Source organism: Salarias fasciatus, chromosome 4 (assembly GCF_902148845.1).
Source record: "Salarias fasciatus chromosome 4, fSalaFa1.1, whole genome shotgun sequence".
NCBI classification, from domain to species: domain Eukaryota; kingdom Metazoa; phylum Chordata; class Actinopteri; order Blenniiformes; family Blenniidae; genus Salarias; species Salarias fasciatus.
In genome coordinates, this window is record NC_043748.1 from 3,371,432 (window position 1) to 3,392,644 (window position 21,213).

A 21,213-nucleotide genomic window follows, 5' to 3' on the forward strand; every position below is an offset into this window, starting at 1 on the left:
CCCTCATAAATGTTTTCAGTAGCACTCAGTTGGCGGCATTGCAGCGACAGGGATGCATGAAAAGCTGTAAGTTGAAGTTATTAGAACTGAGAGCTGTAACTGAAATGAATTAAAGTCATGTGAAGAGAGAGTAATGTGATGATTTTCACCAGCAGGATGGAGTAAAGCAGTTTTATTCATGCTCAGGAATAATGTGAATGTGTTATTAACTCAAAACTATGGGAAAAATAAGAATAAAAACACAATGCTGTGTGTTCCTGGAGAACACCGGGCAGCCGAAGTGCTCCCTGCTGATATGTGACTCCCTGTTATTTTCCCGGGAGTTGCATCCCACGGCGGACACGCCCGTACTCGTGTAGCAGCGAACACCGTGGAGGTGTGATCACGAAAGGTGGAGGAAGGTTTTTTTCCACCTCTCTGCTCGACCGGAGAAAGAGCGCTCGACGCCGCTGCCTCGTCCAACCACGGTGATTCACTCCAAAAGGTGAGACTGGTACATTTTAGTGATCGCATACTGTATCAATGTCTTCTGGATTCAGATTTCTGTAGTTTTAACTGTTGATTTTTGCTCAACACTTACTTTTCCGTGGCGTTACTCTTGCAGCCAGGATGCCAGGAACAGCAGAGGCTGTGTCGGCCACCCTCACCACCAACAGGAACTGCACCATAGAAATAGCCAACATCACGGGCGGGTACTGCCTCATCAACCCCAAGTAAGTCTCTGAAGTGTTTACTTTACTCTGAAAGGAGCAAAATCCAAGTGTTAGGGTCACGATTAACTTTGACCTTTCAATTGGGTTTATTGAGAAACCAGGTTTGGATCGCTTTAAAGAGGATGAAGTGAAAGTCTCGTCTGTAATTTATGTAAAAGCACAGATTTCGGGGTAGTATGTAAATGTACTTAATCAGTAGGAGAGATGATATCGCAAGTGAAAAACGGCGTCACGTTAATAAGGAATTTGTGTTATAATAATTCTCCCCACCGACTGTGTTTCTCAACAATGAAATATGAGTGTTTTCACTCTGAGGAAGAAAAAAAAAAAAGCGTGTTGAGATGAATTTTTTTTAAAAAAAGCCATAATGAAATATTGTCATATCTATTGGAATCTGTGCCGTGCGTGTGCATCTATCTGGGTGTGGCAGGACAAGCCATATTTTGGATGGCTGGTTTTCACGTGTGACATTACTTTGCTGAGAACATCCAGCTATCCATCACGGCGGTGACACACACACCGCCTCATTGCACAGCGCATGCAGGTACACACTCACTGTTGCTTAGAAGTCCGCAGTGGTACTCCCAGTCACACTCCATCCATCAGCATAAAATGTTTCACCCCGGAAAGCCCGACACTCACAAAGTACGGCGACGAGCTCCACGAAAACTTGCTAAAGTGTGTGTTTTTTTTACTTTAAGCAGGGGAAGTGTAAGATGAGAGTGGATGGATGAGCAGCGACTGATCTCCTGCTCTCTTCTTTTAGGGTCTTCATGACGAGCGGCTTCTCCAAGCACCCGCCCTCGCCCACCATCCCCATCAACAAGACGGAAGTGTGCTCCTTCGTCAAGGATGACAACACGGCCACGGGCGCCGTGGGCCTGCTGACCTACGACCTGTTCCACATGCAGAGCCGGGTCTCCTCCGAGCGCCTGGCCGTCATGTTCTCCGTGCCCTTCGACACCAACCTGTACAAGAACAAGCTGGCCGTGGGCGTGGTGGAGCAGTCCCGCGCCTGCGACAAGACCCTCTACGACCAGATGTACGACGGGAAGGACGTCAGCAAGTTCACCCGCTCGGAGCAGAGCGGCAGCGGGCTGGAGTACAAGGCCACGTACGTGGACGTCAGGGCCACCATGTCGTCCGTGGGCAAAGCCATCGTCAAGCTGGAGCTGTACGACAAGATGGGTCGTTAGAGAGCGGCCGTTGTTTAGTTTTTTTTAGCGTGTGTCCCCAGAATAAATAAACCTGATTTGATTTGACAACTGTTGTCGTGGTGAAAAACATTCAGGGGCGGAAGACTGATTTTGCTGTCATCTGTATTTTGTGCCTGCTGAAAGATATCAATATCTGACAGCCACTTCATTGATTCCCCATTAGCGTAGTTCTTTGGCTTATGTACATTGTACACAGCCTTTTTCTGTGATTACGATAATAAAACATTCAGACTGGGAGCTTGTGTGTGTGTGTGTGTGTGTTACTTCATCCTGGATATGTTTTCATTATTACTGACAAACTGTAATCATTTTTTAATCTCTTATCCGAATCCATCCAATTCTAATGAGTGGCAACAGATGGAATATCTGCATAGATGTTTTTTTAATCGTCGCGATGGCAATACTGTTTTTTCACTGGGGATCGGTCGCTCCATCTCTCTTGATTGCGTGGTATTTGGAAAGGAGGAGGTTCGAGACGAGACAGAATCAAAGTCTGAACATGTCTTTTGCTTGTTCTGTTTACTCAATACCACAGGAATGAGAGTCCCTCACCACCTCCCTCAGTCCACCACACATCCGTGTCCTGTGTGTTTTGTTGGAGAAACACAACGACAGCATGATCCCAGGCTACCTCATGGGCTGAGATCCTATCTGCTGGAACCGGTCCAGCTCTGCCACAGAGCCAGGTGTGGCCGTTTAATCCCAGAGGGGAAAAAAGCAAGGCGATGCTTGTTCCCGTCGTCCTCTTATGGAAAGCCGAGTAAAAACAGGGTGCGGCCGCTCTATCCCTGAAAGGGAGGATCTTCTTTTCCCTTCCCGGTTTCTTGCCTCACCTGGGCTTTGACATACCAGCTGGGTTTCTGAGCAGGTAAGTCACTCGCAGCGCCGGGAAATCTATCAGAAACGCTAACACTACATAAAGTGCCTCTTTAGTTCGTAACTCCTCAGGGAGGCACAATTTGCAGAATGTGAAAATGTGACGAGGCAGTTGTTTGATGTGTATCTTGTATCTTGTTGATATAAAAAAAAAAGCATCATTTTCTCAAGTGTTTTCTGTCTAACTTCATTATTGCGCGATACTCGGGGCTGTGATTGAAGTGACACACTCTCTCACTCAGCGGCTGCCACGCTCTGATTTTTCACAACTGCTTTGGAATCTCATTTGCTTGTGTGTGTGATTCGTGGCTGTCGATGTGTGTTTTTGAAGGTCGGGGTAGCGTCTAATGGGCACGTTAACCTCAGCAGAAGTCAGACTCCTGCTGCGTTAAAGATGTTTTCTGGCTCCGCAGGCCGAGTCAAGATCTCCCAAGATGACGGAGTCAGCTGAAGCCGTGGCCTCCGACGTGGACAGCAAGAGGAGCGTGACCATCGAAATCAAGAACTACACCAACAGCTACTGCCTCGTGAACCCCAGGTACGCCCTGAGTGTGAGAGGACTCTCCAGCTGCTGTGAAACATAAAAACATTGAGTGTTTTAAATTTGGAATTGGTTATTCTGAATTAAGTCATTCTGCGAAGCGTCCTGATTGGACAGGGGGCGGCCGTGACGTCTCCCCGAAGTAAACAGCGTTTTTCGCGTCTTTCTTTCTCGATGAACTTTGATGCTGCAGCAATGAAAATGTCCGCATTGTTAAACCCCCGTTATATCCAATTCTTCTAAAAGTGCCATGAAATAAATCATCTCCATACGAGTCGAAACCATAGATAGCAAATACAATGGCTAAAGCTTTCATGACATCACCCATCGCGTTCCAAAGTCTCGTTCTGAAGATTTGAGCAAATTCAGCCTGACGTCTCCATATTGAACATTTGAAACCGGATGTAAACGAGATTGGTCCAGTCTGTCACGTAACCGCATCACGTTGACAGAGGAGGCGCTGTGATAGGGCGATTTATGCAAAACTTGAACGTAATATACGAAAATCAAAAAAGGATTGATGGGAAAATCAGAGTCTGGTGAAGCAGCACGGCTGTCGAAACTCATGATAGAAACCAAAACATGTTCTGACACTGGGCGCTTTTTGTTTATTTGCACTCTGAAAATCGGCATTTTTGAATGGGTTCCAATGAGACCCGGGCTCTTTTTGAAACTAACATCATCGCCCCCTGCTGGAATTTCCCCGGAATTACAGCTTTTCTGCACTTCTCATGATCTTCACGTTTTATGAGCGTAGGTTGGCGCTTGGTCTAAACGCGGATCGTGGTCCGCCATCTTGTGAAATTGCGTCGTCATGGCGGAGCATACGCAACACAACCAGAATGAAGTTACGCCTAATTAGCATATAATTCCGCTTCCAAAGGAGAATAAACCCGTCCTTTCAGATTTAAAGTTTTCAGGCGCTTTACATGGTCATTTTAGAGCGGAATTAGTTTTTATTCAGATTTATAAAGGAATAAAAAGTCCCATGTAAACACACGGATTGTGTCATGCTTGTGTGTGTCTGTGTGTGTTGTCAGGGTGTACCTCGAGAACGGCGAGACGTACAACCCGCCTCAGCCCACGGTGCGTCCGCTCAAAGTCGAGGTCTGCACTTTCACCAAGTCCAGCAACGAGGCCACCGGCTGCGTGGGCGTGTTGACCTACGACCTCTTCGAGAGGTCACGGAACGACCACGTTGAGACAGTGGCCGTCATGTTCTCCGTCCCCTGGGACTACAACCTCTACAAGAACTGGTTTGCAGTGGGGATAAAACCCAAGGGGACGAAGTGCGATAAGGATCTGTACAAACAGATGTACTACGAGAAGAAGCAGAAGGAGCATGGGTTTGTCAGGGAAGAGGCAACGGGGACCGGAATCAGCTATCCCGGGCAATACCTGGATGTCAGGGCCAGCATGGGGCCTCTGGGTAAATCCATCATGAACGTGGAGGTGTGGGAAAACGTGTTCAAACCAGCGGGCCAGCAGACGTACTAGATCCTCCCGTCAGCCGCGTCTCGTATCCCCCGTGATTAGAAAACCAGTTCAGATACAGTCGGCATGCATGATTTAACAGCTGTATTGTTGCTGACATGTGCCTGTATACCCGGGTATTACCCTCAAGAAAATCTGCTTAAGATCAGAGTTTAGTTTGCATATAAATCCAGGCAGCAATATCCCCCCCCCCCCCCCCCTTTTTATAGCCTAAAGCCCCTCTCTGTTTCAGAAGCCTTCGCTTTTTAAAATGGCATCTTTAGAAATGGAAATCAAAAGGTGACTCGCAGGAGGATGAGGGCACCAAGCTTAATAAAACACACACAGAGCTCGTCTGTATTTACCTTGACACTGTAGTGTGGGAAATAAAATAAACCCTTTCTTTTTTTTTTTTTGCTGAAGCTATTTGTGTGTGACTGTTCATTGAGTTTCTACATGTGAGAACCACATAAAAAATAAATAAAGGGATGAGACTGAAATCTCTGAATGCTGAATTATCTGCGTTTTGTCAAATCAGCCTGAAAGGATGAAACTTCTTTCTGCATTGCTTCACAGGCTCTTTTCACGCTGCATCAAACCACATGTGTTTATAGTTCAGTAGAGTCCTTTTATCGTTTAACGTCACAAGGGAAAATCTTTTCTTTGTCTTCATTTCAACGTCTACAAACCACTGCTGCGGCAGAAAAAGTGTCAGGGTCAGGGGGATGCCTTTTCCGGCATGACTTGTTGGTGATTTAATGTTTGAACAGAAATCGCAATGAGAGGTATGTTCAACATTTCACTGTGTTTTGCACCAGAAAGTGACGAAAATGTAGTAAATATTTGCAGTAACTGTTTAGTTTTAGGGAAATGTTGGCATTTTCGTCGCATATACTCAGTAGCAAAACAAAAACAAAACAAAAAAAAAACTTAAAAGTTTAAATTTAAAAGTTAAAACATGTCATATGTGCAATGGAGACTGATTAAAAACATCAAATAAGCTTGAGTGAAATCTATATTTGACTGGAGGAATAATGTGGTTGAAGCATTACATGCATTGTTGCTCAGTCACTCATCACACTCTCTTAAAAGCTTCATAACACTTAATTAGGGAGAAAGTACAATCTTGGCACGTTATCACATCATCTGAGACCTTATTTTGCTATAATTGCACAGCCAATTCCACACGGACACAACCATTAACCTCAGGAAGATACGGGCTACAGGGAAAGATGGAGGCTTATCAGCTGTTAATTCACATCTTCCAGGAAGTTATCATCTGCCGCCACTTCTATTTACGAACCTAATGCTGCTTTTCTCATTGTGCATTAAATTCCTGTTGCAGCGTTGCTGTCGGAGCCACAAAGGAGCCCAGATCAAAGGTTCTGCTCACTGTCACTGCTGCTTTTTTTCCATAAAAGCCACATGTGATCTAGAGGTATGAATCAGGTCTGTTTGGGCTCAATACGTAAAGCAGGAATTATCCCGGCGACACGCCGTCCACATAAACAGATGGTTTATAAGCTGGAACTTTTGTTTGCCACGTCTTTGAAATGAGGATAAGTTTAGTCGAATTCCTTTCATATTTCTGCTTCCAGGCTTTCCTCTGTGTTCGTGATACCAGCACACAAGTGTTCATGTGTACAGTATGCATGTGGCGTGTGGCGTGCACCTGCACGTATAGATTATGGATATTTCATATCACTTGGATTATACTGTGCATTGACTGATTTGCATTCAGTGTCTGAAAAACAGTGCAGGATTAGATTCCTTCAAGTGGAAACAACAGAAACGAAGGGAGAAGTATTCTTCTGGGCAGATAAACGTAAGAAGCTCAGCCTTTGTGGAGTGAAACAGATGCTATTTACCTGCAAACAGGAGTGAGGCTACCTGGTTTCGTGTTTAAAGCTTGAATGGAAATCCTTCCAGGATGTAAGAAGTGAACAGAGGGTGGATCGGTGCAGGCGTGCCGTCAAACCTCACAACGCTGGCGTTTCTTTTCTTGTCAACAAATATCAGCTGATTACACTGAAGCAAGGCGACGACTCAGCAGCAGGATAAACAGATACAAACAAGAGGGAAATATTCTTAAAAGCCGTCTTGAAAGAAGCATGACAAAGGCAGAAACAGGGATGTCGAACACACCTTTACCTGTTTTCTTTTTAATTAAACATTTTGAGTTGGCGTAAGTGTAAAAGTATGTCTGTGTCTGTTTTTTTTTTTGCATTTTAATCTTTAAAGGTCTATAAAAATCTTGAAATGTGACACTTTTAACTCTTCAGTGCTTTGTTTGAAATGTGGTCATTGTATTTACTTTTAAAGCCAGTCTTGTTGTTCTTTAAATCAAACTGGGAGTGTCCAAATAGAAGCAGAAAAGACCTTTTTGTGACTTTCACAGCGGAGCACGGCTCTCCTGAATCTCTGAATGAAAGCGATGCAGGTTACACACAGCTGTTACATTACATATCCTCTTTAGGAGAGAACAAAGTCAACTCTGAAGGTAGAAATTTGACTGTTGAGCTGCAGAATTTGCTCTCACAGACTGCCATCTAGAGGCCGGGCCTGATGTCTGCTGGACCAGACTTCACTCAGACACATGAAGTCAGTTTAGAGACGACATTCAGCCTGATAAAGCAGAACCAGAAAGATACTGGAATGCATTATATTTTCACGTCTTCTGAGAAACGTGACGATGACTGAATTTCCCCCATATGGGGTGAATAAAGTCTGATCTCACCTTGTGGTGGTGGACTTGGATGATCTGAGTGTCGCTGGTTTGATTCCCACTGCCAGCCCCTGAGCGCTGTCCTTCGTCTCACCCGCTCGCCGGGCGCTGTCACGCTGCCATGCTCGTCCCCGGGACGGGTCAGATGCAGAGAACTGGGGCGGCGGTGGCCCGGAGGAGAGAGAGAGTAAGCTGGCTTGGGATTTCAAAGCTTGCAGGTTTGGATCCCGCAGCTGACACGTCACTGCTGCGGCTTCCTTGAGCACCATCAGCTCCATGAAGCACAGTAACATGGCCGCACCGCTGCATCCTAGAAACAGGACGGGCAAATGTACCATTCCCAGCTGGAGACATGTGGTGACACCCTCTTCTCTCCGACCATCACTGAAACTCCCAGCGCTTCTCTCTCCACCAGGTCGACCTCCAGAGGACCCGCAAAAACAAAAGCCAAGTATTTATTTCATCCCTCGATGTGCATGTTTGTGTTGCGTTCAGAGATTTGTGTGGGTTACATTCTGCCGACGCGTCATAACTCCTGAACACAATAGGCGAGGGCTGGGAGTCATGTTATCCCTGGCAGGCTTTGGGAATCGTCTCAGCGTGTCGATTCAGAATCTCCCAGCATGCACAACGATGGAGGAGCGTATCGTATCACAATGCATCTGAAATGCTCTGTTCCACTGTCTCACGAGAACATTTTACCTCTAAATTATGTTGAGTTTCAACAGAGAAACGTGGCATGCTAAACTTTAAACCAACTGCTCCTTGATCTCTCAGAACGTGGCTACTTGAAGGTTGAAGCAGTTTTTTAGCTTTTAATCAATTGAATTGAATTGAATTGAATTGGACGTCTGCAGCTCTTAACAGGGTCAGCTGAGATGTGGACATCAAGAAATCTGAAGCTCTCCCCCCTCTCTGCCTCCTGGCCAAGTGTTCAGAGCGCCTCGCTTCCTTGATCTGCGTCTCGTATTGTATCATATTGGGTGAAGAGGGGGCTGAACACACTCCGCTGTATTCAGAATGAGCGTGGATGGTGTTTGATGTCCCATTCTGACCGCAGCACTCCAGAGATCGTCAGGCGGTTTTCACAGAAAGAGAGCTTGTTCGTCAGTCTGCAAACCAACAATGCAAACACCTCCGCAATGTTGTTCCATAAAGCGACTCTAATCAGTATTTATATGCAAACAAACGATCGACACTTGCATGAGAAAAGAGGCTCTCAGAGGAATGACCTCACAGAGAAATAATGAACCATCTGCTGTCTCTCCCATGTGGAGCTTTCCGCCGACTCTCCGTTCACCGTTTGGGTTTTCCAGCCGGCTTCATTTGTCATTTTCCATATACTCAGCAGTCCTCACCTGTGGACACATGGATCTGCTGTCACTCACAGTCGGCCGAAACACACTTCATCCTCTCCTCACTCCCAGTTTTCGGCTTGGCAGCGAGTCGGTGCGGCTCGGGCTCTGTGTGTATCTTTGGAGTTTATTCTGACTGATTGAGCAGCAGTGTTGATGTCAGACCTACTTGAATATCCAGTCATCTGCTGCCAGCCCGGTGTCAGCCAGCTGAAGGGTCAGCTCTGACACAGCAGTGCCAGCTGCCTGGCTGTCACACAGCAAAGTAATTACTCATGTCACACTGAATGACTCGCTTCGGCGGGTGCAAGTTTTTAATTTTCCCTCAAATCTGGCAAAAAAAAAACCTCTATTGTGTGCATGTCCCCTTAAACCAACTGTTGACAAGCACGCGGTGCAAACTGATTTTTGTGAGGAATAAAAAAAAAATCCCTAATCAATAAGTTGCAAGTGAATTGACAATCATTTTGGCAAGGATTGCTCCAAGACGTGTCCTTTATTCCAGCCAGCTGTGGGAGTTCATCTGCTGTCACTAATACATCCCAATGCTCAACACAGAGCAGTGAAGCTGACGATGCTGGCCACCCCAGGTGCCAAAGTCCTGCAGCCACAGCGCCGAGCCGTGCCAAGCAGCAGTCGATACAAAGATGTCCTTCACCTGCGGCGCTGCCAAATCTCTGGGACATAACAAACCCCGGCTCCCATGGTGAGCGGACCCACAGGCTCCCAAAACCAGAGCCAGAACCCTCCACCTGCAGCCAGGGGTCCAGCTGGAGGCTGGGTTGAGAGGTGAGGGCCGCGGCCCCCTGCTGGCCCCCAGAGGTACTGCTGCTGGAAGGAATTCACAAAAAGTAAATTAAAGATGTTCAGTCTTCAGATGTGTAGTACATATTCATTAGGAAAAAAATTGAATTGTGAACATTTATGGAGTTTTGTTTTCTGTATTTTACTGTTGGATCCTCTAAATCTTCCCCTGTACAGAAAAATCTCCTGGCTTCATTATAATTAGTCCATGTTAATTTCAATTTACTCTGTTTCTGGAACCAAAGTTTGGGGAACATTAAAGACGGCTCAGATGATTTATATATAGAATGTTTATATTGTGGAGAATAAATCACATTGCTGAGTTGTGCTCAGGTTATTGGCTCTAGATTATCAACATTTTTTATAAAAAGATGAGCCCGGCCCAGGCTGTATAGAGAATTCTATATTCACGTTTATGTCAAAGAACATCTTTAATTACCTCAAAAGAAACCATTGTTGTATCAAACACATATCAGGAATCTTGAATGGACTGGGAAATGTCATGATAACTTTTAAATTTAAACTCTGAAATTTGTTCAGTCTGATACACAGTCTCCCTGTAGTGGTGCATGGAGCAAACACGATCAAAACAGTAGATGAAATCTGTATGTAAATTAGCATTTTATCTCTTTTTTTGTACCAGTATCTGTGAACACTTCGAGACTGAAGTGGGTTAACAATCGTTTTGTGTTTTAAAATTAAGTCAGTCTGCATTGATTTAATTTTATGTCACAAAACTACCAGGTTATGGAAAGGCAGCTGTATGTCAAAGCAATGCTTGGTTGCTTGTTTGGTGGAGGATCATGCTTATTTATAATACATTTTTACATATTAAACCTCCAGAGAAAGCCACATCTAGTGTCAGCGGTACAAAACCATCTCTCAGTGCTCACTTCCATCATGTAAATGAGTCTGCTACAAAGAATCAAACATGTAAGTGGATATTTTGTGTAATTTCATCAACATTCTGCTTCGTCTCATGAGTAAAACTGCAATCTCTACCAGTGATGCATGTGTTACCTTCCTTTTGAAAGTATTTCTGCAGGCATTCCCACCTGTGCTTTCCTTTATGTTCCTGTGTTTTCAATCAAACTTTACTCTGCCGTGTTTTACATAACGAAATGTCGTGTCTCTGGGGGACTGGTGACATGCTCTCTGATCCATTTCAGAGCGTAATCCCAGCCCCAAAGCTTGGAGACAGCCCGCCTCGGTGTCAGCTCAGATCCTTGAGACTGAGGCCCATGGGACTGTATTCATATCAGCTGATTTATGCAAGTTAAATCATCTCAGTGTGTTATGCAACTGCGCCGTGGGACAGCTGGAGGTCCAGAAAATAACCTTTTGGCCCCATATAGTTCTTTGAGCCATTCTTGGTGATAGCACACTCCGCAGTGTGACCAAAAGACGCCCAGATCTATATGAACGGCCTGCTTTCCATTGTCCGCTACAGTATCTGACATAATTGCGCTGTGAGAAAAAACAAATACAACCAGAGGTTAGGTTCATGCAGTGATTTTGTTCAGTTTCACTTCTTGCAGAATGAGCTGGAGGTGCAACAAAGTTCCTCGGATACTTTTTATTGAAGTAATACAATAATTTAAACGCTTTGATTTTTTTTTTTTTCTATTAGAAATGGGTGAAAGGCAGGCGACATCCTGGGCAAACACTGACAGACAACATTTTAGGCTTCAATGTGACAGAGAATCTTTCTGTGGTTACGAAGTCACCTAACATAACGCCACATGTGTGTCTTTCCAGTGACGCCCGAGGGCGAGACGGCTCCACGCCTCATTCGAGCATAAAACGAGGCCCCCTTTGCAAAGTTGAGGCCTTATCCACAGAGAGTTGAGGGACCGCTGCCAGGACCAGCCCTTCTGATATGACGAACATGCAGAAGGAGCCTCAGGTTCTGCTCCAAGACGAGATGCTCCAAGTTGTACACAAAGAGTCAAAACAGTTACGTCCATGACTGATGCACTCATGCAGCTGGAAACCGGGACAGATATCAGCTAGAGAAGGTCCTGTTTCCCAGTTTACTCTGTTCCCAGGCAGTAACAAACAAGCAACATGGCCGTCATCAACAGAGCTGTCAGAGAACAAGAAGCATATAAACAAGCTCTCGGCCGCATAAATCAACCAAGAGGTGGACGAAAAGGAGCTCCGGAGGTAACGACAACTCTGATTTCTGCTGTTAAAAACTTTGAAAATCAGCACAGCTGTTGCGATGAAGCTTTTTTTTAGTCTGTTTCACTGAAGTGGAGACAGGGAGTGTCGTAATTATTGCCTTTGAGGACAAGCAGAAGTAATCTGAAAATGACTTAATTGCGCGTGGAACAAGCAGACTCCTCTGCGTAGCGTTCAGCAAAACCACGTATGTTGACTGACGTTAAACCTGCTTCTGGGAGCTTTCCTAAAGTTACAGCTTAGCGGGGAACTGATGTGGTGGAAAATAACATGAAATATCCAAAAAAAAAAAAAAAAAACCTTTCCCATGATGCACGTTTTTACAAACTCACTCTGACAGCACAGTTTTGAGGCTAATGCTAGTGAGGCTAATGCTAGTGAGCTAGCTTTCATGGCAGCATCAACTATATTTCAGGCCTCAGTGTTGTGTTGTGTTTTGTTGTGTGTTACTCTTAAGAAATTTGTTTACATAAGTCAGTGTTTTCTTTAACATTTTTAGAGTTTTCTTGACCTTGTGTTTGTTACACATCCCTGGCTTAAGCTGTAAATCAACCGGAGAACCTATTCGTCTCATACATGTCATGCTAAAGATGTCTTTGCTGAGGTTTGCTTTTTTTTATGTTTTATTTATTTTCTTTAGTATGCACTTGACAGCAGTGTTGGAGTAATCCATGAATCAAATCCTACCTCAGGCTCCCAAACTGAGCAGGTGGCACGTGCAGCGCTGTGTGCTGGGATGAAGCTGCTGGTGGCAGTATCACATGAAGCCACTAGAGGGCAAAGTTTTCTGATCAAACACATTAAAAAATGTCATCTAGACTGTGAATACTGACTTTATATGTGAAAACTAATCACATAATGTAACTTCAAAATAAGACTGATGCGGTTTTGCACAGCCACAGCTTGCATCATGGGGTTGAAATGGCGTCTGGACTGCTTTAACAGTGAGGAGTAACTGAAAATGGGATGAGATCAGAAATGGGGGTGGGGACGCAGATGACCCTACATCTACAGAGGAAGAAGGTCACCCAACACACTTTCCTACCCAGCAAACACACACACACACGCACAAGTGCAGGCCCACCCTGCAGTGCTGTGTGTGCCAGATGAGGGCGTGATACATGACTGCTGTCACTACCTCCTTCTCCACATCAGCACTCGCGCAGCATAGCAACTGGACCGCAATACACAGCGCGCTGAAGATACAGTGAAACACTACCTGAGGCAGGAAGCGCTGCCATCTGCACTGCACTCGAGGGGCCGGAGTGTTTAATCAAATACTGACAAAGGTGAAAGGCCGCTCGCACCGGAGTGATGCCGCAACTGGGTTAATATATCTTGGTGGACGTGAGCTGGACGTCACACAAGCTTTCTTTTTCGTGTTTCTGCAATCCTTGACTCCATTGTTAAGAAAAAAAAAACAAAAAGAAAAGGAACCATTCGACAGTCCAACAGTAGATTTAATGCTTTAACATAAAAAAAAGGATATAAAAATGTATACAGTACATGTAGTGAGAGCAGGCAGGATGTTCTCTCTCAGGCTGCACAGTAAGTCCACTCGATCCTGACAATAACAGAATATAACAAGTACATAAATACTAGTCTGAAAGCACCGGCAGAGGCTTTGTCGTCATTTAAAACTGAACAGCACACAATCAAAACATCACAATTCAGGAAAAAGATAGAGCTTTTATCTTTCTGTCTCTGCTCAGTGTTTATCTCTTCGCTGCGCGGACAATTCCAATGTCGTCTGTCTGGAGGGAAGAGAACTCTTTCCCAATCACATTATGATCAAGAGGACCGCCATTGTTTGCATGGAGAGGAGGAACTGGAAGACTTTTCCACTGTTCAAAAATAGAAAAGCAGTTTGATTTTTTTTTTTTTTTTGGCACGCCCAACTCATTGTGTCCCATCTGTGACCTCTGACCCCAAACCTTCCATACGACGTGACTCATATAACCAGATCCATGCCATGTTCATTTTCCTGTCCTCCCTACACACACACACATACACACACACACACACACACGCAGCAGACCCCTGTCGTGGCTCAGACATGGACACATTTATCCAATTCCTACTTGAGAACATTTGAGCTCACACACGTCGTCTCCATGCTCTCTCGTTTGAGAAAACGCAGTCATAGAAACTACTGTGTCTTCTTTCAGCACAAAACAGCCATTTGTCAACACAAGTACATTTTACCCTCTATTTTGCGAGCTGCGCAGCTTTTGTCAACAAACCCCTGAACGCTGGCCGCTCCTGGACGAGCGGAGCTCTGTTTTCTCAACATTTGGTGCAAACAGGAAGTGAGCACCGCGTCAATCAGTCATCACATCTCAGGTGATCAGGTGACTGAAACACAAAAAAATTTGTCACAGCCTTTTTGGGAAAAAGTGTTAATGAGATAGTACAAGACAGATTTTCTGCCACGGCGAGTCTTTGTTAGTTTCTGAAAGTTTGAAAGGCGATGGTTTGATCCTTGGCTCTCTGTGGTTTTCGTCCAAATCGATTCAAAGTTTAAAAATAAAAGCTTGGAGGCACAGGTTGGAGAAACCAGGACCTCTTCAAGGTCAGTGGCGAGATGAAAGCACAGCAGCAGTCTGTGTGTAAACAAGCGGTCCTCGGGGTGGCACAGACGGGAGGAAGTGGGTCAGTCTGGATCATCAGGAGCTCCCGTCCCCGTCCTTGGTCTTGAAGACCACCAGGCTCACCATGACGGGGATCAGGCAGATGGGCGTGATCACCAGAGCAAAGACGACGGCCGGCGGCGGGTCGCTCAGCTCCTCCGACGGACAGTCCTTGAAAAACCTGGAGTGGATGTCCACGAAGGTCTGCTCCACCAGAGGGCTGGGCCACGGGATCAGGAGGCAGTCGGACGTCTCCTCTGTGCAAAGGCTCAGGTTGTTGTACAAACTGGAGAGTGACAGGATGTTTAGTAAGGATTATTTTTACAGCCGCGAGCAGAGAAAAGCGTGCGCCGCTCACCCGTTCACTTTTTTCCAAGTGCACCAGTCAGTGCTGTTCAGCGGCGCCATCGCAGTCTCGAATTTTTTCAGGCACAAATGTTCAAACAGGGTGGAAAGGCAGTCCATCGTTGGCCCGGCGTAGAGGTCAGCACAGAAAGTGCAATAGTCCATACAATTGTGAGAAATATTTCCACAAGCTGCACGCAGACAGGAGAGTTAAACGGCATTCTGAAAAGCTCCACGACATTCAGTCTAACGATCACTCACCAAATGATAAGGCAGAGCCTCCGCCAACATCTGAAAGAGGAAGAAAACCGGATTTTAAAACGGTAAAACTCCAAGCACTAAACACTGGCTGCCTCTTTAAATGTACCATGCAAATCCCAGGAAGTTGGAGCACAATGAGGGTTTCTGTCACATGTAACTCATAAAGTCTTTTCACATTACTGGCACTGCGGCGGCGAGACAGGCATCCGCAGCTGCAGAGGGGAGACCACACACTCACCCGAGAGAAAGGACAGGAATACCCCAAAGAAACCGAGTCCTCCCATCATGTCAGAGAAAAAGAGTCAAGGTGCCGCTTCCCCGGCCGATGATGATGATGATGATGATGATGATGATGATGATGATGAGCAAGTACAATAAACCTGAGTCTCCTGGACCGTGCACGGCGAGGCATAACAGGAAGCCGGACAGGATGGACGAGACGCGGCGTGATCTTCGGTTACCAGATGTCCAAACAATGTTACCCGCGGTTACCAGATGTTCTTCGAAGATCCGTCTGACGGCCCCGCGCCTTGGCAGCGGCTCTTCCCCTCTCCAAGACACGTTTCTTTAAGTTTCCCTTCCTTTTTTAAAGGGGTGGAGGCAGCGGAGATTGTCCTCTCCATTCTCCCAAATAAAAGGGAGCACACCCAGGCTGGGGCTGGACTCACATCTGAAAACCCTTTACTCTTTAACTCTTGTTCTGCTTTTTAGTCTCAGTTTCTCACAGTGGAAGGCCTGGCCGGCTCACAGCATGTGATTTATTTGCCTTTTGGGCTGCCTCCGCCAAATAGGAAACATAAGTAAACATTTAGGGCTCAGCTTTTCGGGGTGGATGGAATCGTGACTCTGCAAGGGTGTGCTGTGCAGACGGCCATGATTTCATATTTAGGTTAATGTCATCAAACATGGAATAAGCTGTCAGCGTTTTCCGTTCTCATAAAAAAAAAAAGAAAAAAAAATCCCCATTATAAGTGTGGGAACTCGTTTTTTTTTCTTCATTGATTGGGCATTTTTGAAAAAGAAGAAGAAGGGTGTCAGGTTCATGTTTTCTCACGACCATCCTGTTAATTTATGTGGCTGAATCCACACGTTGGGCCTCTCACAACATCTGTTTGCCGAGCAGCATTTTGATTTAGTAATGACATCAGGAAATGTGTCTTTTCAGCAGAGGAGGAGCTCCGAGTTGGGGGGAGTTGGCAGCAGGGGGAAGGAGGGGGGGACTGTCAGGGAAAGAGGAAAAAAAAAAAAAAAAGAAAAGGGAAGGCACAGGATGAGGAACAGCGAAAGGGGCGCCGCTCCAAGGTTCCAGTTGTTTCACAACTGCGAGTTCATGCGTTGATCACGGACGCTGCATGGGGTGAATGACGAACAAATTCAGGAAGAGGAGCCAGGTGGGGGCCGCTTATAATGAGGTTTCGGTTAACCTTTAACCCCAAACCGTCGTGGGCCTCACGTCTACTGCGGTGGACTCCTCAGTGGTAGAGACCTCCCTGGGAGTTTATGTTGGATCCTCGTGATAATACACACAAGGAGATGTCTTGGCAGCGCGCACAATCTCCGAGATGTGTTTTCTGGGTTTGTCAGTTCCAGGCCAAGCAAGAAAAGGTTTAAGGACTCGGTCCAAAACAATCCCCCAGTGGATACAATTATATAATCACTACTTGGAACTGTAACATACAGAAAAACTAAACAGAATTAAGAAGAGAGTCTGATTAAATAAGAACCTGAGCATTGTAATGTAACGTAGCAGCACAGCAGACATCAAGCTATCAGCTTGTGATACATGATAGAAAAAAGAGGTTGCAAATTTACCGTGATCCATCATCCCTGTTGAGTGATAACCTGTGGAAAAACGTTGTCAGGTTAGTCAAAATACTTTCAGTCCTTGACATAGATGAATATGATATTTAAAAAGCACGTACCGACTGTGGTGGCAGGTTGCTCTGTTACCTTTTCATTGACCAGGCCATCCGCTGATGAGCATCCTGGGAATTAAAGAAAAGTATAACGTTAGCGATGGAAAACTGTGAGAAAGTCGCAAAATCAACAGTATAAGAGAGATTTAACTAAAATTAAATCCCTGCTGCTGTGAGCGAGGAGGTGAGGGAAATAACAGTGAGCTATAGGGAGTGAACAGAGCATCCTCCCTTTGTCTGCCACTGCTGAGGAAGTCTTAATATATTTAGCCACAGGACATTTTAGCACCCATTCCCTGTTACACATGGTAAAACATCTATTTTAATACAAATATACCAAACAATAACAACTCTGTGGATCATAAATACATAGAAATGTTCCATTTCTGATCATAATATTGCTGCCAGCCGCTCCACAATCCTCTTCTGAATGAAACGTGCTGCCTCGGGTTGATCGGAATCACTCTGCGACCCTTAAATCAACCTGTTGAAGTGTAAAACTCAATCATGAGACCGGCTAAGCTCCTTTTTCTAAAAGCTTCTCAATTACTGAGAGTTCCAAAGAATTCCTCCTGAGAGGTGAGCAAGAGGGCAGGCAGAGCCGCCGTATGAGAGGAGCGAGAGAAAGGGACGGCGTAAATCCTCCTTACTTACCCCAGATGAGAAGAGTCACAAAACACCCAGAGAGCAGCAGCGAGAGTCTGGTGACTGTCATTGTGTCTAACAACGCTGTGCTCGTCTCCCCCGGTGGGTAGGGATTACATATCTCAACCTTTTTGCAGGAAGGCTCTATAAAACAACAGGAAGCGCTCATTTCCTAGTATGGGCGGCTTCACCAAACGGGGCAAAGAGCCTCTGATAGTGTGAGGACCACTGTGGCCTATTGGTGGAACTCCATCTCTCCCTCTCTCTCTCTCTCTCTCTCTCTCTCTCTCTGCTATCTGTCTTTCTCCCATCCCACTCTTTGTTTTCAAACAGAAGTGGAGGAGCCCCACCTCTTTCTTTTTTTTTTTTTCCATTTTCCCTCTCTCCCTCCACATTTGCTACAGATTTTCATCAACACATTCAATAATCTGAATTTTTACAAATAAGCTCATTGAGCAGTAGTTTTATCATCTTGGATCACAACAGATTACATGCCTGTTTCTGCCATCTATTCTAAGACCTCCAGTCAAACTTTGGCTGCGGTCAGGGTGCAATTTTCCGGTGGTCAGTCCCTTTTTAATCACAGAAGGATGCATTAATCTCTTTTTGTAGTAATTAAAGCTACTTCACCTGCAGGCAGACAGGACACAACAATACAATAGTTTTTAATTAGAGCAAAGCTGTGCGACTCTCACACACTGAGAGTCACGCTAATAACTTAAAATGACCGTGTAGTAAATATTGGTTGATTTCAGACTGCTTTGGGAATATTAACAGATGTTATTGGTAATGGATGTTGGGATCCAAGGAGAAGCAGGGCTTTATATCCACTGGTGGAGTTCCTGGAAGCGACGCTTTCCAGGTTACGGGCTGCTCAGAAAGCGGCAGACTGTTACTTAACTCCATGGCGGCTGGAAAATAAAGGAGTGACAACATCTGCAGTGGTGACGAGCATCCTCCTCCTCTCCTCTGGCTCTGACGTCGCTGCGAGCTTCTGTGGGGAGGAGAGGTGGCAGAGAGACACCCAGCCCAGGGAAACGAGGCCCTGCTCCACGTCACTGAGAGATGAGCTCTCTCTCTCTCAGCTGCTGGGCCTGGACGGGAGCCAGGCAGCTCCAGCCAAAATTACTTCCACATTTCACTGGAGTTACCCCTCTGCTCTGTGGAACAGGCTGACTTTCACCAATCAAAGGGGGGAAACTTGAACGTCAGACTTGCATGTGAGCTAAATTAAACAGGCAAGAAAGAGCATGAAACGTGTTTTATATATAGCTGGAGACAGAAACAGTGAACAAAAAAATAACTCTTCTCATCCACAGATGAGTTCTCCACTATACAGCTAAGAGCAGTAATCCTTATTCTGAGTGTTTGAGCTGCTTTGCTGGCGTTTTCATCTTCAAGCCTTCGTCCCAGATCAGAAACCCTGCAGCGCGCCTGAAGAATCAAGTCCCAAAGCGAGGCGCCAAGAGCAACAAACACAGTTTACATGATATGGAATCAAAAACTTCCTGCTGATAGCAGCTCCGCTCGCCGAGCTCATCTTCCTGTGTGTGTTTGCTTTTGTTTGACGGCGCTGCTATCAACATGGCACAGGCCACTCCGAGCCCCACTGTAGACACGCCAAACACGCTGTATCATCTGAGAGACTTTTTGCTCGCTGAATGCATAATTAACGACCTGGAAGGCATGGCGTAAACACAGCAAGAGCCGGAGAACAGAGAGGAGCGGCGGCAACACGGAGATCAGTGGGGGGAGAGCCGCTGAGCCAGGCGTGTTGCTATCGCATGTTATCAGGTTGCTTCTTCTCTAATTAAACGCAGGAGCATCTTGTGGCGCCGCTATAAAAAGTAACTGAACAGTGCCATCTTGTGTGTGTGTCCGGGAACCGTCAGGTCTGTGAGAGGAGGAAGCTCAGCATGTTGGGAATAATTATGCAATAACATATGAGATCAGCCAGATGAGAGGGGTCACAGCAGGGTCAGAGGTCAGGGGTAGAGTTGATCTCTCTGTTCCAGGTGTACAGGATACACACTCCTCAATCTCAGACATCTTTGCAAAGTGGAGTCTTTCAGCTTTTTGGCCTCAGCAGTGGATTTTTTTTATCTTGAGACGCCAATATTCTGGGATTAGTCCGTCCCTCACCTCATCTGTAATCTGGAGGATGTCAGGTTTGTATTTGCTGCTGTGTGTGTTTTGTGTAGTTCTGTATTTCATACAATCATTTTCAACACACAGGATCCATTTACAATCTGTTTTCAATCAGTGGTTCCCAACCTGGGGTCAAGACCACCTTCAGAGGTGCCAAAGGTCTGGGGAGTTTTTTGTTGCATATTTCAGAGAAAACCATTAAAAAACACTTTCTAGAAACCAGAGCAGGTCTGGGAAACGAGCCTCCTGCTTTGGCGAGAGAGGATGTGTCTGCTAATATCTGGCTTCACTAGATCACAGATCAGAAAAATGGATTCTTAAACTTTTTTTAGATGCAGACTGAGGGAGCTCAGAGGCAAAAGTGTTGTCAACATGTGTTCAGAGAGGTGTCACATAAGATCAAAACAAGCCCACAAGAGGCTCCACTCTGAGACGCCAAACCACCAAAGCAAACCAAACATTTCAAATAAGTCAGGTTGGCTTTCAGTAGTATAATATAATAATATAGACATTTTCATCATGTATACGCTGCATCACAACAGAAAAACTTTCCAATATAAATTTGAAGGTTTATTTAGGCAATATATTAACAGTCTGACAGACTGAAGATGTACGTGTCCCCTGAACTGAAACTATTGATGCAAAAGAAGACGGGAATGTGGCCTTCGAGAGCATATAATCACTCATGAGACAAGATTTAGCTTCTTTCCATCAGGTATGAGATCATCCCATAGGTCTCATGAATCTGATTCATTGCTCTAATTCAAGGTGTCAAGCTTATTTTGCTTCAGATGCCACGCAGCTCCATTTCAAGGCTGGCAGTAACACTAAAGCATAACAACTCTGAATGCATCCCTTCGTTTAAATCCAAAGAGATATGCATATATTATGAAGTAAGCTCAAAAGAATCGAGAGGACGCTTCCTGCAGCAAAATTTCACAAAGGCAAGGCAAGCCCTTTATTTGTATTTGTTTTTGTAAATATATAAAATGGCAACAGCAGAAGCCTTCGTCAAGAAATTTTAATCAATATGTGCTTTTTGCATAACAGTGTAGCTTATTCTCTGGGTACAAACGCGTGCATTTGAGGCTAAGTGGTGGTGATAAATTACATGTGTGAATGTGAACATCAGTGACTGTCAGGTTCTCTGTAAAGTATGAAGAGTTGATCGGTGCAGGGTGCAGCCTGCTTTTCCCGGTTAACTGGGATCAGCATTAGGGCTTTGACACCCTGAGCTGGACCAAGCCTGAAATAATTTTGACTGATGGATGTTGCTGCTCTCTCTCTCTCCCTCTCTCTCTCTCTCTCTCTTTAAACGGGGGACAAATTGTGTCGAGCTCTCCCTGGAGGAGAACCGATGAACAGCATCTGATCTGTTTT

At 45.4% G+C, this 21,213-nt stretch overlaps 3 protein-coding genes across 4 annotated transcripts; 2 read left to right on the plus strand and 1 right to left on the minus strand.

Moving 5' to 3' along the window:
- The first annotated feature begins 313 nt into the window (after positions 1 to 313).
- Positions 314 to 2,167, plus strand: LOC115387365 (bryoporin-like). The gene is made up of 3 exons (XM_030090060.1): positions 314 to 484; positions 605 to 713; positions 1,480 to 2,167. The coding sequence occupies exons 2-3, from the start codon at positions 610 to 612 to the stop codon at positions 1,907 to 1,909; spliced, it is 534 nt and encodes a 177-aa protein (XP_029945920.1). The 5' UTR covers positions 314 to 484; positions 605 to 609; the 3' UTR covers positions 1,910 to 2,167.
- A 475-nt stretch (positions 2,168 to 2,642) lies between these two features.
- On the plus strand, positions 2,643 to 5,041 carry LOC115387267 (DELTA-stichotoxin-Hcr4a-like). The gene is made up of 3 exons (XM_030089920.1): positions 2,643 to 2,798; positions 3,220 to 3,344; positions 4,388 to 5,041. The coding sequence occupies exons 2-3, from the start codon at positions 3,241 to 3,243 to the stop codon at positions 4,842 to 4,844; spliced, it is 561 nt and encodes a 186-aa protein (XP_029945780.1). The 5' UTR covers positions 2,643 to 2,798; positions 3,220 to 3,240; the 3' UTR covers positions 4,845 to 5,041.
- Positions 5,042 to 13,686: 8,645 nt separating this feature from the next.
- Positions 13,687 to 17,838, minus strand: ramp2 (receptor (G protein-coupled) activity modifying protein 2). Of its 2 annotated transcripts, XM_030090574.1 has the most exons (6): positions 17,695 to 17,838; positions 17,047 to 17,109; positions 16,937 to 16,966; positions 15,125 to 15,154; positions 14,877 to 15,054; positions 13,687 to 14,804 (listed from the first exon to the last, which is right to left on the minus strand). In XM_030090574.1, exons 1-6 carry the CDS (start codon positions 17,753 to 17,755, stop codon positions 14,555 to 14,557), a joined length of 612 nt encoding a protein of 203 aa, XP_029946434.1. In that variant the 5' UTR covers positions 17,756 to 17,838; the 3' UTR covers positions 13,687 to 14,554. The 2 variants fall into 2 exon arrangements, with proteins under 2 accessions (XP_029946434.1, XP_029946435.1); XM_030090575.1 differs by lacking the exons at positions 16,937 to 16,966; positions 17,047 to 17,109; positions 17,695 to 17,838 and adding an exon at positions 15,363 to 16,919.
- Positions 17,839 to 21,213: the final 3,375 nt, after the last annotated feature.